This window comes from Gossypium hirsutum, chromosome D04, assembly GCF_007990345.1.
Source record: "Gossypium hirsutum isolate 1008001.06 chromosome D04, Gossypium_hirsutum_v2.1, whole genome shotgun sequence".
NCBI classification, from domain to species: Eukaryota; Viridiplantae; Streptophyta; class Magnoliopsida; order Malvales; family Malvaceae; genus Gossypium; species Gossypium hirsutum.
In genome coordinates this window covers 35,338,199-35,355,262 of record NC_053440.1, presented here as the reverse complement: position 1 = coordinate 35,355,262, position 17,064 = coordinate 35,338,199, and the positions used below count along the sequence as shown (strand labels likewise).

At 32.2% G+C, this 17,064-nt stretch overlaps 2 protein-coding genes across 2 annotated transcripts; both read right to left on the bottom strand.

The window, feature by feature from the left end:
- Positions 1-6,144: 6,144 nt before the first annotated feature.
- LOC107899246 (ABC transporter B family member 29, chloroplastic) lies at positions 6,145-10,451 on the bottom strand. The gene is made up of 10 exons (XM_016824907.2): positions 9,764-10,451; positions 9,293-9,379; positions 9,058-9,165; positions 8,632-8,898; positions 8,264-8,347; positions 7,841-8,057; positions 7,640-7,725; positions 7,124-7,311; positions 6,867-6,996; positions 6,145-6,477 (listed from the first exon to the last, which is right to left on the bottom strand). The coding sequence occupies exons 1-10, from the start codon at positions 10,376-10,378 to the stop codon at positions 6,331-6,333; spliced, it is 1,929 nt and encodes a 642-aa protein (XP_016680396.1). The 5' UTR covers positions 10,379-10,451; the 3' UTR covers positions 6,145-6,330.
- Positions 10,452-10,725: 274 nt separating this feature from the next.
- LOC107899247 (signal recognition particle 54 kDa protein, chloroplastic) lies at positions 10,726-16,861 on the bottom strand. Its single transcript, XM_016824908.2, has 15 exons — positions 16,453-16,861; positions 16,173-16,305; positions 16,022-16,089; positions 15,831-15,932; positions 15,543-15,695; positions 15,382-15,459; positions 13,725-13,850; positions 13,529-13,631; positions 12,989-13,089; positions 12,668-12,805; positions 12,441-12,584; positions 12,168-12,243; positions 11,426-11,511; positions 11,220-11,345; positions 10,726-11,044 (listed from the first exon to the last, which is right to left on the bottom strand). Exons 1-15 carry the CDS (start codon positions 16,615-16,617, stop codon positions 10,937-10,939), a joined length of 1,707 nt encoding a protein of 568 aa, XP_016680397.1. The 5' UTR covers positions 16,618-16,861; the 3' UTR covers positions 10,726-10,936.
- Positions 16,862-17,064: the final 203 nt, after the last annotated feature.

Below are 17,064 nucleotides of genomic sequence, written 5' to 3'. Positions count from 1 at the left end.
AGAATTTCAATATGTTTCTAGCATTCTAAATCATTCAAGGATTTTAATATAAACTTTACTATATAGTGATTCATAAAATGTTTAACAACAACCATTAGACGCAAGTTAAATCTTTTATGAACTGTTACTTTAATAATATATCTAAAGGTTATTGTATCCACCACAAAAGAATATTATATCTTTTCATAATCAATATTAGGACTTAGTAAAAACTTCATACTTTATTATGTTTTGCAAAACTATTTTATTTGTACGCCCATTGGCTTTATACCTTTAGATATTTGGACTACTGGTCCAAAAACTCCATGAATTTAATTGTACTTGAGTTGTGTCTTTCTATTTTGACCAATTTATTCTATATCTATACTTCTCAATAGATTTATTCATGATCCTCCTTTTATTTCATTATTTCAATAATAATATTGCATGCAAAACCATTGTCGACCAATATTATTATTAGTTCTACATTTTCTCGAATTGACATAACTTATCGAGATCTCTTATTTTCACTATTTTAATCTTCAGCTTCAGGTACCTGAATCTCTTTAAGAGTTTTAGTTATTAGTTATGTATTGGGTCTCTTCTAGAGTACCCACCTCCACTATATGACCATCTAAAAGAATTTTTATCTTTGGAATCGATCAATCTATTATTTATTCTAACTGGTTGTCTTACTAGGAGTTTGATTTCAAAATATTATATGGTATAAAAAACTTGGTTATTCTCATTAAGATTGTGAATACATCTAACAATTAACTTATAATAAAATGAGTTATCCTTTTTGAATTTTTGGTTCAAATTACTCTCTATAATACATTCAAAACATCTAATAATACAATGAGACTTGTAATTAATATATATTCCCAAATTTCTTTGAGGATTCACTTATCTTTCTGCGTTGTGGTTGAGCAATTGGAACATATACGCACATACAAAAATTTAAAGACGAGAAATGTTTAGCCCTTGACCAAAAACCAATTGATAGGGAGTATTATAACTTATTGGTTTGATGCATAAATCAACATAATCTCATGTTGAAATAAGAAGTTTAGTTCTCATAAGTAATGGTTTAGATATTTATCAGATGTGTTCAATCAATAATTTCTCTAAACCATTATGTGCATAAATAACAAACTTTTACGAAAGTTTTTCAAACTCAATCAATAAAAGATTGAAATATAAACTCATTAGCTTTAGCAATATGAATTGTCTTATTTGCACTATCTGAAATTAATCATTTAAACAAACAATCTTGCAAAAGATAGGTTTTAAGTTGATAGCACATATGTAATTATTTTGTGATTCATCTACTAAAATCATATAATATCAAAATCATCCACATCGTAGATGAATGAACCCATATTCATTTCAGAAATGCAAGACACTAAATCTCAACTTTAACTATTGAGTTTTTAATAATTAATTTTCATTGAGCACAAGCAACAAATGAAAATTTTTTAAATTAAAGAATCTTCCGGTTCTTTAATGAATGTCCATATGAATTCTCAATTAATTTTCGCATCATATATGATCCAGGATGGTATAATTGGTCACGTCAAGTAGTAAATGCATTTGTATCAGTAAACTTCCGGTTTACTTTAACATGCATTTCAATTGTACTAATAATGCCAATATAAATTATGACAAATTGATAATTTTACTGTCATTCCTTTTACTTTGTATCCACATATAAGTACTATTGTGACACTACTAGAAATGTCTAAATCAATGTGAAGTTTATAATGCCATTAAGTCAACAAAATAAATATAATTTCTAAACAAGTATATGCAATATTCGCTTCAGGGAATATGCCAAAATCTTTAAATATCCAAAAAATTATTATATTTATTGCAAACATTCACTCCAAAGAATGTGCAAAAAGTAATTCAAACAATAATATAAGCATATATCATATTTCTACCAATAAGATCATATAGATATCATCTGTTTTAAGGAATGATAAATTAATATAAATCATTGAACATTCTATACTAAGAATAAACATTTGGCAACATTTTGAATCATTCATCTTCTTCTTATCTACTTTTCAATAATGACAATAAGTTAAATTTTCATAATTGTTATGTATTGCTACATTCACTTTAGGGAATGGAGCAGAACTAATGGAACGACTAACTAGTTATTTTGTTTAGCCATAAGGAGATGTGAGATCAATTCAAAATACTTTTAAAGTCCTTTTAATAAGAGTTTTACATAATCAGTTAACTACCAAAAATAACTGGTTAGGTCATGTATAGAAACAAGCCTAAATTAAATTTATCAATAAAAGTAACATCTCAAACATAAAAATATGACATAATGAAAAACTAGCAATTTTTTTCTTTTATAACCATCATCATAAACATGCATGAAATTTAATTTAAAATCCATCCATTAATGCTCGTAGTACTTTTCATTTACAATTGCTCATGTCATTTCTCTAAATAATTAACACATGGAATAATATATAACGTATGAACTACTATATTTAACAATTCTTTGAACTAAATGAAATCCAAATAACCATAAAATTCATTGGTTTATCAAGACAAATTTGCATACTAGATATGTTTTAATTAAATATATTATTTAATTATAAAACCTACTATAGCAATATAAATAAATCAGTTAATATTCATTTTCATAAACAAATAAGATGCTTAAAACAATATGTAACCCATGTAATAAAAACTTAAAAAGAAAACTATCTCAAATATTTAAACCATATATCAAGTTCATTTAATATTTAAAGATGTACTTTCTTTTTCTATGTTGAGTCTTGACGATTTTATCAAGAAGTAAGCAAATTAAACTCCACTAGTAGATTTTGAATCCAATCGGAATCTATTAATAGCAAACTTTGAAAGTGAATCTTATTTTCCAGGTGTACAATAGGTACATAACCAATGACTTTTCATACACAAGTTTTATCTCTTACAAGTTCTCATCAATAATATTTTTCCACGTAATTTTAATTGAGAACTTATTCTGAATACTATAGAGTTATACTAACTATTTTTTTAAAAACTTGTAACTTCAGGTATATCCAATCATAACGAGCTTTAGATAGAATTATCATATTCTATTGCTCATAAGTAGACATTTCATAGTCAAATATTTTACTTTCAACCCCTTAATGGGATGATGACAAAAGAAGATCACAGAGATAGTCACAATCAATTCAATTTAATAACAAGAGTAATCAATAACTCAATCCTTCTTTTTTTTTTTCATCATTTCAAAATAGATATTTATAACAATAGTGATTCATATGAAATATAATCTTTTCTTCATTCACAATCTCACTATGGTATCCATTATAATGAATATCTTTTAAAACTAATGTATTAACCATCACAAATTTTATGCTTTTTAGATATTGATATATTAGCTCTTCTGGAGCTTTTAACCAAATTTGGACTATCAGATATTGGAATAATATTTGTTTGTTTCAGTACTAAATAAGATAAATATTTTCTATCTATAATGATAGATTTCATTACTACATTCTCATATCCTTCCTCAAAAAATATTAAAAACAAAATATTTGGGCATACGCCACATATGTGACCAATAATCTTTCATATCACATTGATAACATAAGTAATCTTTACCTTTTGAAGAATTATCTTGAGAACTCTTATTGTTCTCTTATTTATTACTATATATGTTCTCACTTTTAGTTGTCCATGATTATATCTTTTAATTTCTTTATGTTTGCATTCACTTTGGGGAATGCAACAAATCTAGTAGGACAGGCTTCTAAACGCCTCCATTGATTCTTTATTTCATAATCACCATCGTAAACATATGTGGATTTCAAATCAGAATCTATCTATTCATGTTATCATGATTAGTCTCCAATTATAATAAACATAATATAATAAATAAATCATAGTAAAATATACCTGAAGATCTTTAACATCATCGTCATCACCCACGTAAGAATTATATAAATTTCTTTGGATAATGATTACCCATAGTGCGTAGGCCTCAATTGAAGACTGAAATTACAATAGATCTAGAAGGCAATCGACAACAACTTGAGTAGTAGTTTGGAGTGACTGTATTATAAAATAAAAGAGAATCGTGATGATAATTTGTTATAAAATAAATAGACAGAGAGTAAAGAACAAAGAAAATGGAAGAGCAAAAGAGAGATCGTATTTTATTGATCAATGAGAATCATCTACAATACTTCTCTAAAGTCTATATTTATAAACATAAGAAATATAAATAAAATAGATCTCTACTTCTAATTACTATTAGAATTTAAAGTACATCAAAACTTATCTTAATCTTGATATACATCCACTTAATAAAATATTCATAACATAAAGGGAGTTGAGAATTCTCACTTTTTCTTGTTTCCTTTATTTTTTAATGGAAACATAAAACATTTTAGATTTGGGTAAATTATATAAATGGTCACCCAACTATAGTCGTGTTCCCAATTTTAAAATTTTTCAATTTAGACTTTAATGTTTCAATTCGTTTCTATTTTGGTCACTAGTCGTTAAATTGATAATGGAAAATATTTTTCTAACTCGTATAATAATGCATTTAGTCCTCAATACCGACTTTTTCTATCAATTTGATTCTAATTCTAAATAATTCATTAAATTTAACCATTCAAATTTACAAATTCTATCAATTTGATCCTCAAACTTCCTAATCAAAGCTTTCAACTTTTAAAACATAAACATTCCACATCCTATAAATTTGTAAAACCCCCCCAAAAATAAAACATTCTCTCCACTAACGGGATGCTTTCCAAGCCAATTCCAGATACCAATGAGTTTATCTTGAAACTTTATTTCCTTTTCTTTCTTTCATTTAGTTTTCTTCTAAATATAATATTTTATAACCCTTTGATTGATAAAATTTTGGTTAAAGAAAACGAAAAAACCTTAAAGAAAACACTTTAGATTTACTCTTCTTGTTTACTATATGATGTTTCCTTCAAGGTACATAGAAATAGTCCTCGAAGTTGGTTTTTAAATTGGAAATTAAATCCGAAGTTAAAAAATATGCACGGCTTTGAAAAATCCAATTGTTCAATCAATAATCATATAAAAAATTTATGAACATTTAATTTTTCATAAGAAAAAAAAAGTAAAAGAATTAATTGAATTTATTTTTGTTACATTGATAATGATTTTTTAAAATTTTATAAATTGATTAAGAAATTATTATGTGTTCTATTTATTATTTAATTTTTAAATCCACAATAAGCAATCCGTATCACTAATAATCTGATTAGTGTGAAATCATTTACCAAATTAATTAAAAACTAAAATTATGCTAGTTAGAGTAAAAATTATTTTTATAAATATTAAATTATTTATATAATTTTATTATACATTATATTTTTATAATTTGTATTTTATATTCTTTTAACGGTGTTTAGTTAATTTCTAATACTAACTGCTTAAAAATATAAACAAAAAAGGTTATATATCGAATTGGATAATTTCAACCATAAACAAAAACAAGTAATAGACGTGGAATGCCTCGGTTTTGAAAGTTGAATGCTTTGGTTAGGAAGTTTGAGGATCAAATTGATAGAATTTGTAAATGTGAATAGTTAAATTTATTGAACTATTTAGAATTACGATCAAATTAATAGATTATGCAAAAATCAATTTTGGCTTTCATAGGTTTTATTATTTACATTTTATTTTTAAATGTGCAAAAATTTAGAAACAACTTTTTCTCTATCATATCAAATGTTGTATATAATATATTGATTAAATTTATATTTAAAATTTTAAAAATATTATCATAAGTTTTTATCTTTTAAGAAGAATATTGATATTTTTTATAATATCTAATTTATGTTATTAATTATTAATATAAAGGATAAAAAAATTTATGTAAAATAAATAACTTCTTTTCCTTTTATAATATTTTCCTTTCCTTTCTTTTAATTACATTTATCCTGTAAACAGTGCTTTATATTAATTAGAATAAGTTCTCTTTGCACTAGTGTAAAAAAAAATTAATACAAATTTTATATTTCATAAATAATTCAACTTCTATAGAATTATTTTATTCATAAAAAATAATCAGAAAAGAAGAATTTTTTTAATTTTCTTTGATAATAGATTTTTCAAATTAATGTATTAAAATTAATCAATAAATTATTATTTGTTTTCTTATGCTGTGCTTAGTTCCAAAATAGAATGTGTATGACATTGAAAAGCTGACTTGGGAATGGTTGGGAAGCATTATCAGCCTGTATACAACGTGAAACCCAACATGCAATTGCAGAAACTCGTGTAACAGCGAAACAAAATCAACATACATATCATGTTTTTTGAATGAGCTCAAATCGCAGCACCAGCAGACAGTAGTGAGTCATGGTGACCAGCTAAAAAAGTTGACCGGCTTAACTCCTCTAACTTCCCATTTTGTAGAAGGAATATCCGATCAGCCATTAAAATTGTTTCCAAACGATGGGCTATGACCAGCACCTGCAAATTAAGTGTCTACATGGTTTAACACTTTCAACTGTGAATATAACTCTCAATTATACATCAGGTATCTTTCATTGGTGTACAATTATGTCTCTACAACAGCATTGTATAGAATTTATTCACAGTCAATCAAATCCCATGCCATTCTAATGTACCCTTCTTCCTTAGCATAAAGAAAAAGACCAATACAGCAAATGCATAGACCTTAAATCGGCTAATGAAACACCATGCCAATCAGACTCATGGATATAATCTTTAAAGGAAGCAGGCATAATATAGCAATGCTACTAGTTGTTAATCATCCTGGTTCCATTACGGATTCAAGGAGGATTATATACCAATCAAACTATAACTGCAGTAGACATAGGTTAAGCTATTGTTCTTACTGTATAATTTTCCATCAAGCGCTCAACAGCTTGCCTCACCAATAACTCAGACTTACTGTCTAGGGCAGAAGTTGCTTCATCCAAAACCAAAATAGATGATTTCTGATAGACTGCCCTTGCAATTGCTAGTCTGCATTTGTAAGCCAGAAGGAAGATTTATGATTTGAAACAAGGAGAAATGCTTCAGCAATAAGAAATAACAATCCTATAGTAATTATATTTCAGTGTTAAAAGAGCAATGCATTTGTCTATTTTACCTTTGCTTCTGACCTCCACTTAAAAGTGAGCCCCTTGGTCCAATTTGGCTTCGGTATCCTTCTGGAAGTGTTCTGATAAATTCATCTGCATTTGCAATTTGAGCTGCAAGCTCAACTTTCTCCATGTCAATGTTTGACATTAGATCCCTATATCCAATGTTTTCAGCAACTGTCCCAGGTAAAAGCATCTGATGCATTTAGAAGAGTTATCTAAATCAGTCATTTGAACTAATTTGGAGGATTTATTACCAAAACTGGAAAGCTACAACAATGAAACAATAATACTAAGGGTTAGTATTTCGTACACTGGCAGTATACTTTTTTTATTCCACAAGCAGCCTTAAAAAATTGCGATGTGTCTTTTTTTTTAAATATTTATTTTTCTAATATTTTACTATACCCCTATAGGACACTTGTCAATGCCCTAACCCTGTTTGTGGAGTCTAAAAACTCCTTTGGCAGTTTATCAAATATTTTCCCTAATACTAATGAAGAGGGTAACCAATTGTCACTCACTGTATCTTGAGAAACAAGACCAACATGTCTTCTCAAACTTTCCAGTCCGATGTTATTTATGTTGTGATTATCAATAAGTATGGATCCTGAAACATGGGATGCCAGGTATGCAAACCATTAAATACGAAGGGAAAATGGAAGCAAAAATAACTCAATCTGGTTAAAGGGATAAGCGTAGATTTGTATATTCTGATGCCTCACCTGATGAAGGTTCATATAGGCGAAGAAGCAATTTTACAAGGGTTGTTTTCCCTCCACCAGATGGTCCAACAAGAGCTATTGTCTCCCCAGCCCTTACAGTAAGGTTCAACCCATCCAAAACAAGTGGCATGTTGTCAGCATATTTAAATGAGACATCACAGAATTTCACCTCCCCCTTGACATGGCCTAAATCGATTGCATCTGGTTTCTCAATGACCTATGATATAAAATAAATGAAATGTGACAGTAGGAACCAGCTGAGAGTCGTTTTTTACAAACATAATAGCTGCTCAAAAGTTTTCGCCATTTCTCTATGATGCATTATTTTGTTAAAACCATAGCCTCATAAATGCTTGTTTATTGTCATACAAATAATAGAGAATTCATCAAGATCATTCAAGCAGGCAAGAAAAGAAAATGTACCTTGGACTTCATCTTGGTCAAATCAAACAAGCGTTCAATGGCTGGTTCTCCTTGCTTAAACTCGTTGTATGCTTTACCCACACCCTGCATGATTCTTTATTCTAAGAACAGTTACTCAAGACAGCCCCCTCAATGACCGAAGTATAAGACCACTTCAAAAAGTAAAGAAGAGATCAATGCACTACTTATAACTTCAAACCAATGAAAACCAAGACACTAAGATTTGATGGTCATCATCAGCAAATCCAGTCACTTGAAAGACTTGATACAAAAGAATGAAAAGACAAGCTCAACATTCCAAAATCTGGAATGGGCTACTGATGGTAAACGCAAGCATTTGTAATCTTTTCTGAAGAAAATAATATTACCTGGATGGGCTCAACCAAGAAAACCAGTGATGTCACAAAAGAAACCATGCTACAACCATCAAAAGAACCACGTGAAATGACCAGGGATCCAACACAAAGTACGCATAAAACTCCAAAATAAATAATTTGTATGATCTGGGGGATTAGTGCCTTCATTTTCTTCTTTGCTAAATGTTGAGAAAAATCTGTATAAGCAAGCCGTTGAAATCTGGCATGCTCGGACAACTCTCCATTATTTGCTTTCACAAAGAAAATGGCTGGGAGGACCTAAAACGTTATAAATATACTAGCTAAAATAAGCAACAACTGAAATGTTGGATACCTCAGTCTTGCTGGAACACTGAGGAATTCATACGAACAGAAACACAAACTGCAAGCACTGATGATAATGTAAGAAATGACGGCCATATAAAACATAAAACATACCTCATTCAGATAAGCTGCAAGAGTGGCGATACTCAGATGAGCTCTCTTAGATATCTTGCGAAGTTTTTCACCAAGATAAGCTATAACTAGAGCCATAAATGGAATCATCTAAAAATTCACCAGAATATATATACAGACGTTATACATCTGACATAAATGTAATCAGAAATTCATTCAATTAATAAACAAAACTAATAAATGATGAAATTATAAAATAAATATTGTGTATCCTTACAATTGCTGAAATCAAGGATAGGGAGGGACTGATAACCAACATCTGTGTCGCCATCGCAAATAATTGCAACATGTTGGGCACTATAGTCTGTTCCAAGAATGAAATTAATAATTGACATACACATTGCAGAGACCAACCTCAGTCACTGACAACAAAATTCAGATAAGACGATGATGATCACAATCGGCATTTATCTATAACCACAACATTTAGCCCCAAACAACGAAAAACCTCTTGGTATTATGTTCCTTGTGATCATTCAACTGATAAAATTATAAAAAAGGAGCTTATGAACAAGAACACACTTTCCCAAGGGTTCAAATTTTGAGATATCCAAGTTGAATTATTGGAGTGTTTCTCTAAAGAATTTAACTCGGCAAGATAAGTTCATACGAATATTTTTAACAAAAATTTATCCAAAAAACCATTGCATGAACCCGAAAAGGAAAAAAGTAAAACTCGATCACTAACATTGAGGAGAGCGAAAAGAGTATCAGCAACATCAGAAGCCTCAGCTGTAATCCGATAAGCAATATCTCCAGAAGAAACCCCATCGCTACCTTCAAAAAAACCCAACTCTTTCTCCAAAACTGTCTCGAAAACGAAAACTCTCATCTGACAAACTGTCCTTAGCGAAGCTTCCCACAAGAAGGCTTGTTGCCAGTAACAAGCAACCAACTTGACCAAGACAAAAACCCCTAGAAGAAGGCACTGGTCACGCAATTTGGAGATGGAAACGATGTTGATTAAGTTAGAAGAGAAGGATCCAATTCTGGGGATAATTTGGGAAAGGGAGAAAACTGAGATGGAGCTGCACAGCCAGCCAAGGAGGATGGGTTGGTGATTAGTTTGGAGGAAAGGTTTGAGTTTGGCGAGGGTTTCAAGGGCTTTGGAAAGTGGGGTTTGGCTGGTTTGGGCGTTTAAGGGGAGTTTGATTGAATTTGTGGGTTTGAGTGAGGATATAAAGGGAGGTCTCCAACGTGAATTGATGTGAAGAAATTTGGGTTTATCTTTTTGTGCGGAGCGGAGGTGAAAAAGTGGCGGAGGAAACGGTGGCGAGAGAAAACGAAGGCGGTGGAGGGACATTTTGCAGGGGGAATGGTTTGGGATGGAACCGTTAAGAGTAGATATCTACTAACGGCATTTTTTGAGGACTTAATGCATATATTGGTCCCAAGTAAATTATAAATTATATAATATTATCGGAGAAAATATATTCTTTTTATTTATTTATTTTTTTAGTATCAGTCGATCTATTAATAATAGAAACTTGAATTCAAGTTTTATAGTTGTTCCATAATTTCTTTACCAGACAGTGTGTTGTTCTTTATTTCTCAAGTTCACCATGTAAAATGTCAAACAGAACTTTCATCTATAGTTTTAGAAACTCGTTTCATCTCAATCAGGAAAGATGCCATGGTAACATAATTTAATTTCCCATGAAAAATGCTTTTTGTTTGATATGAATCGCATTTAAAAGTGCATTATCTTTTGTTACATTCAATGTTGCAGGATGATCATCTCCATGATGTTTTATGCTGAGAACGATACGAGCTTCAGGAGCTCCTAACAAAACCCAGTAACTCTGCTTTCACTGCAAGCAGATAAGTGGACAGTCCTATGGTCCTCAAACTCGAGTTCCTCCTAGTTCTTTGCACCAAAACCACGAGGGCTTGGCCTCGTTGATGCCGAGTCTGCAAACTGCCTTCTCGACTCTGATCTTCTCTTTCTTCTAGCTGTACCAGGAGGAGCCTAATACATCGGAGAAAAATGCAAACATCAATTATTACAGAATCTAGCTTGCCAAAAATCACCGAATTAGCATTATGAGTCCTGATAGGATTCCATCAATCATGAACCAGTTTTATAGTCATATGAATGAAACTTTCTGCGTAAGTGTGCATGTGTAGAGTTGCAGACAAGGTACCGCTTGTTCTGCTTTCATTGCATTCTCGAGATTGCTCAATGTAGGAATAGATCCACCCTCCATGATACCCATCAAATTCTTCATGCGAACTCGCATTTGGAAGAGTTGAGCAACAAGTTGACTCACCTATTATTGATCCCAGAAAATATATCTCATTCACAAGTTGTTAAAATTTTAAAAATCCTACAAGTAGCGGCAATCCATACCTGCTGTTCTGTTTTACCAGAATCTTTAGCAATTCTTCTCCTCCTGTCAGGAGACTCAGCCAATAACTCCGGCTTCTCCCTTTCCTCTGAAAATAAAATGAAAGAAGAAAGAAGCAAAACAAGAGACATTGTTTCCAAGTAAGCACAGACAGATTCATCAAACTTTATGTACTGTTCTATCAAAACCATAGTTAATCATCAATGCCAATTCCTCCTAAATATGCATTCAGAAACAAGTTGCAGAGAAAACCTCATTAAGGAAAACGTATTGCATGCTACACTAATTTAGGGCATTCGGCAAAAGCAAGGATAACCTAATTGTGTAATCCGGCTAGCAAAACACCTACAGTCTACCATCCATGGAAGGGCATGGTACATGATGTGATTGTACATAGCTGTACCTAGCAATATAACAATACACAGACATGGTCCAACAAACTTGCTAGCTTGGATAGAGTGAGAGTGTAAAGAAAATAAGCAGATTTTTATCTCTTTTCAAGGATACTAAGATGTAACAGAGTATGTACTGATAAAACGTAAGTGGAGAGCAATGTGGCTTCATCTTTTGTTGACTTTAATATTTTAGAGAAAAAAAATAAGCATAGTCTACAGGAGAAATACCACTTGGTAGTTAAAGCAGCTACTTCAATCTTTAATCAAATAAATTTTGTTTGAATAAAAAAAGCTTTGTCAAGTTTTTTTGTTCAAAACTGCCACAATAGAATCAGTTAAAACAAGAGACCTGGGGTCATGGCTTCAATCATTGCCTCCATTAACTTTAAATTCTTCTCTGCCTCTCGAACTTGGGCTGGCGTAACCTGGTTGTAAATGAATAGGTCACTAAATTAGTTTCTTCCAAGTAGACTTCCTTTTTTTTTATAAGAAAAAGAAAATTAATTGATGGACATGCACAAAAGTGTTATTCTAGCAGTACAGCTAAGTTCAATGGACCAAGAAGGTAGCATAACCTTTCAAAAACAGTAACACCAAAGAATAGGAAACCCAACTTTCATACCTTCCCCATTCCAGGGATCATTCCAATAACACGGGTCATGGAACCCATCCGCGCAACAGCACGGGTCTGCTTTAGGAAATCATTGAAATCAAACTTCGCACTCATTATCTTCTTTTGCAACTCTTCAGCATCTTCTTGGCGCATCTATACAGGAAAATTTCATTAAAAGGTAATCTTTATATGCTTACTATCAAAGGATATGGAATGAAATTTCACTAAAAACTTACGACTTCTTGTGCTTTCTCAACAAATGAGAGAACGTCACCCATTCCCAAAATACGTCCAGCCATGCGGTCCGGATAGAAAGGCTCTAGGTCCTCCATGCGCTCTCCACGTCCTACAAGCTTGATTGGCTTCCCAGACACCTGTCGTATTCATTAACTTAGAATAGACAACAAAAATGACCAAACTTGCCAAAAGAAACTCTATAATAACTAGTGTCATGAGTCACGACTCCCCACTGCTTAAATATGAAATGTCTTCAGAAGGAAGAGATTCTAGCACATAAGCACTAAGTGAAGGAAATAAAAGGAAATGGTCGGCCAAACCTCTTTAACACTCAAGGCTGCACCACCTCTAGAATCCCCATCTAGCTTTGTCAAAATGGCACCAGTAATGCCTATCTCAACATTGAATGTTGTGACCAACGCTGTGAATTCAAAAAACATGATGAGAAGACTATCATGGACCTGTCAAAGTTATTGTCTTGGCAATAGCTAAATTAAGCAGGAAACAGATAAATATATATGTACAATCATTCAAATGGGTCCGCAGGAGCAAACTTCAACTATAAAAATAAAACTTCATTTATGCATGAATTGTCAGTTGACACCTGGTATGTAGCCACTAATGGCAGCAAGTTTGCTTGAATAAGATACATGCTCTATAAATACAGGTACTATAGTGAAATGTACATAATGTATTGCTCAGGAAGAAAGTTCAGCTAGTACTTTATGTACAATATATAACAAGGAAAACGAGACTATTAGATTCTTAGAATAAAATGAGTCATAATATCTATAAAGAATAAATAAATGAAAACAAAAGGAAGTCGCATCTTTTAAGGAGAAAATTGGAATTCCAAGTACCAGCAGCTTCTTGGCCAGTCATTGCATCCACAACAAGCAAAACTTCTGTGGGATTCAATACTTTCTTCACTTCTTTCAACTCATCCATCATTCCTTTATCTATCTGTTGAATAATAAGAAAACAATTTGCATGAAGATTAAATTGATGACATTTAAGAATCATTAAAAATTTCATGACAGATTCTTATAATATTACCTGCAGCCTTCCTGCAGTATCCATTATCACTACATCTATCTTCTTCTTTTTGGCCTCTTCTAAGCCTTGCTTTGCTATTTCGGATGGTTTAACCTCAGTCCCTGCTGTATAAACAGGAACACCTACCTGTCACAAGCTATAATAGAATATGAGAAATAATAACATTTGTGAGAAGTCAAAAGACAAAAAAACTAATGATGAGTGAAAAAAAATTGTTAACCAATCGAAGTTCTTAATTCATGAACTAAACTGGGACCATGGTCACAAGTAAAAAAAAGGAAAAAACAAATAACTGGATGTTAAAATTTTCATTGATTTACTTGGATTATCTCTTCACACATCAATCACGTATTTTAACTAGCCTGAAACTAGTATTAGTTCCATTTAAATTAAAAATCATTCGAAAATTATTTACAAGATACATTTTGCTGGAAAGCTTATATGATAGCTATTTTTGTTTCATTTGCTCAGTCTTAGTGAGTGATAAAATTCGGAAATACAAGCAAACCGACATATCCAACTCTGTGGCACACAGTTGCTCCAGAATAAATTACCATCTCTCAAGTATTGTTCATTATACCACCACAACTAGGACAGATGATTCACATCAAGTCAACAAGAAATTTCAGTGTCCAACCTTCCATGTTGGCAGTATAGAGAATGTAAAATGCCATGCGTTCACCTCACAAAGTGAGCATCTCTGGTGCTAACACCAGACATATATTTGACTTAAAGTCAGAAGATCTTCTTTGAAATCCAGTAGAAGAAAAAAATGAATTTGAAAGAGAAGTGAATAATTGATGTCATGTAGAACTAAAGTGAAAAACAGAAGATATACATGCATGAATGGGATGAAATTTATTAAAGACAATTCAACCAAGCTGTCAATTTTCAAGCTCGAAAGATTAGTCAACTTGCGACGAATTTTTTGATGGGATTCAATCAGTTATGGGTTGAGATGTCAGCAAAGCGTTTGAAGAGTTATTTCTTAGTTTCGAAACGCACTTTGAATCACTCGATTTCGAGTCTGGGAGCTCAAGTTATGACCATTTTAGTGAAGGCTGCATAAACAGAATTTTTGGACAGGATTATTATGGGAAATTACGTGTTCTAGGATTTAATTTTTAGACTTTTTATGATATATGACCCAATATTGTATATACTATTTGTTGTTTAGATTAATTATAGTTTTATTATACTCAACAGTTTTATTTTGATGTAATTAGCTAGCCTATATAAAGACTCTCCATTATTCATTAAAGAGACCTTGATTAATATTTTTTTTTTTGAAACCGTGGGAGAACTCCCACCCCCAATTTACTAGGGTTCAGCCATAGAGTGTTGGTTAGCCAATTTACTAGGGTTTTGACTTTAGGGGTAGCTTAGAGCCATTTGTGGAGACAATCTTTCCATCATCCATCTTATTTTCGATTTGTCAAGGATTATATCTTATTTTTGATTTCTTCTATTTTTCATATTTCAATTTATCAAGGATTATATCTAATTTTCATTTTCTTCTATTTTTCATCTTTCAATTTGTCAATGATTATTTCTTAGATGGTTGATTAGAACCATTAATTAAATTTGTTGGAGTTTATGTCTCAAAAGTGTTCAATGGGTTCAATTGAACACTTTATCGACAATCAAAACCTCATACCTGTTCACCCAAAATAACAAGTTGGTCAATAGCAGCAGGTCTGTATACATCTCCTGCAATAAGCATGCTGCTCTTACCCTGCAGTCAACATTAGGCTCCAACATCATTCAAGGCTTAAGGAAAGAGCTACACATGTTCATAAGCAACAATACAAATGGCACCTGCTTTTTAAGATAATTAGCTAACTTGGCACAAACAGTTGTTTTTCCAACCCCTTGTAGACCAGCCAATAATATAACAGTGGGGCCAGATTTTGAAAAGACCAGTTCAGAAACCTCTCCTCCCATCAGTTTCACAAGCTCATCGTTTACAATCTGCAACCAGAAGTAAACTTAAGCGACGATATGCATAAAGCACCAGCTAAAGATCCAGCCACTAGGTTTGTGAACCAGATAAGTTAAACAAATCCAGGCAAAGTGCATTTGATGATAGAAATTCATACTTGGTACCTTAACTAATTGTTGATCCGGCTTTACTCCTCGAATAAGGCCAACTCCAACTGCCTGGTCACTTACAGCTTGGACAAACCTTCTAACAACAGGAAGACTCACCTGTCAATAGATATCAACCGTGTTAATAAAAAACCTTATTACCAACCGGAAGTTGAAAAAAATCCCAAGAAACATCCAATCTCACTTACATCTGCTTCCAGAAGCGCTCTCCTAATATCACGCATTGGCTCCACAATGTTCTCCTTTGTCAAAACCTCTGAAACACAACAAGTTTACCACCCAAGTTTAACTTTAATAAAGATTTGTTCCAGTTCTAGTTTGAAAAATAAAGGTGCAAACCTTCTCCTTTAAGCTTGGTCCAAGCAGCTTCGAGACCACTGGTGAGTTGGCCAAACATTTCAGCTCTTACAACACCTCGCATTTCCCTCCTAGAAGTGGCCGTCTTGGAATTTACCCACCCCCATATCTCTCTCTGCCATCATTTTAATTATATATAAAAAAAAAGAGAATAAAAAATTTAACAATTCAAATAGCAAAACAAGCGACTCATTTCTTTCACGCATTTCCCGACAACCAAATAGAAAAAGGGTAAGTAGATAAATTGATTTGCTTTACTTACAGTGAACAAGTTCCTGGAAGAAAGGGAAGCCAAATTGGTGGAAGCGGAGGAGGCCCATGAAGTGGCAAGTTTAGTAGGTTTTGTGGGGCTGCGGTTGGTCGAAAAGGGACCCAAAGTCGCCGAGAAGTGGCGGGAAGCAGTAGCCGAAATTTGCATTGCTTCCATTGATTTCTATATTTTTTAGCTTCTTCCTTTTTTTGGATGTCTTTAGTTGTTTATCTGTCGACACGAGGATTTAGATATGATCCGTTCGTTATCTTGTCGTTAGATTCCCTGATACGCGGTTCACCTTTTTTATTTTGCGTCGCCTCTCAACGCAGCGTTTTACAATCAACTCTTCCTTCCTCTCCCCAGTCCCCACCCATGGAACATGACCAAAAAAAAAAACCAAAGTAGCAAAATTTGAAGGAACCCATATTACTGGAGCAGATAAATAACACAAAAACTAGGTGAAAACAAACAAATTAGCAAAAACGATGCTCTCAAAGTCGATTCACAATGTAATAAAAACGAATTCTAAGCTCGGAAAGAGAAGCATGGATGGGGATTTTGTTTTATTTTACCAATTAAATCTTCAAACATTCAATTCTTAAACTAAGGACAACCAAATTT

Coding starts and splice junctions, on each gene's coding strand:
- LOC107899246 (XM_016824907.2), bottom strand. CDS start 10,378: ATGTCCCTCCACCGCCTTCGTTTTCTCTCGCCACCGTTTCCTCCGCCA. Junction 7,312..7,639: donor GTCTTGTTTCTCAAGATACA/GTGAGTGACAAT, acceptor TAAATGCATCAG/ATGCTTTTACCTGGGACAGT. Junction 6,997..7,123: donor AGTGGAGGTCAGAAGCAAAG/GTAAAATAGACA, acceptor TTACAAATGCAG/ACTAGCAATTGCAAGGGCAG.
- LOC107899247 (XM_016824908.2), bottom strand. CDS start 16,617: ATGGAAGCAATGCAAATTTCGGCTACTGCTTCCCGCCACTTCTCGGCG. Junction 13,090..13,528: donor GACTGGCCAAGAAGCTGCTG/GTACTTGGAATT, acceptor TTGAATTCACAG/CGTTGGTCACAACATTCAAT. Junction 12,806..12,988: donor CAGCCTTGAGTGTTAAAGAG/GTTTGGCCGACC, acceptor TGAATACGACAG/GTGTCTGGGAAGCCAATCAA.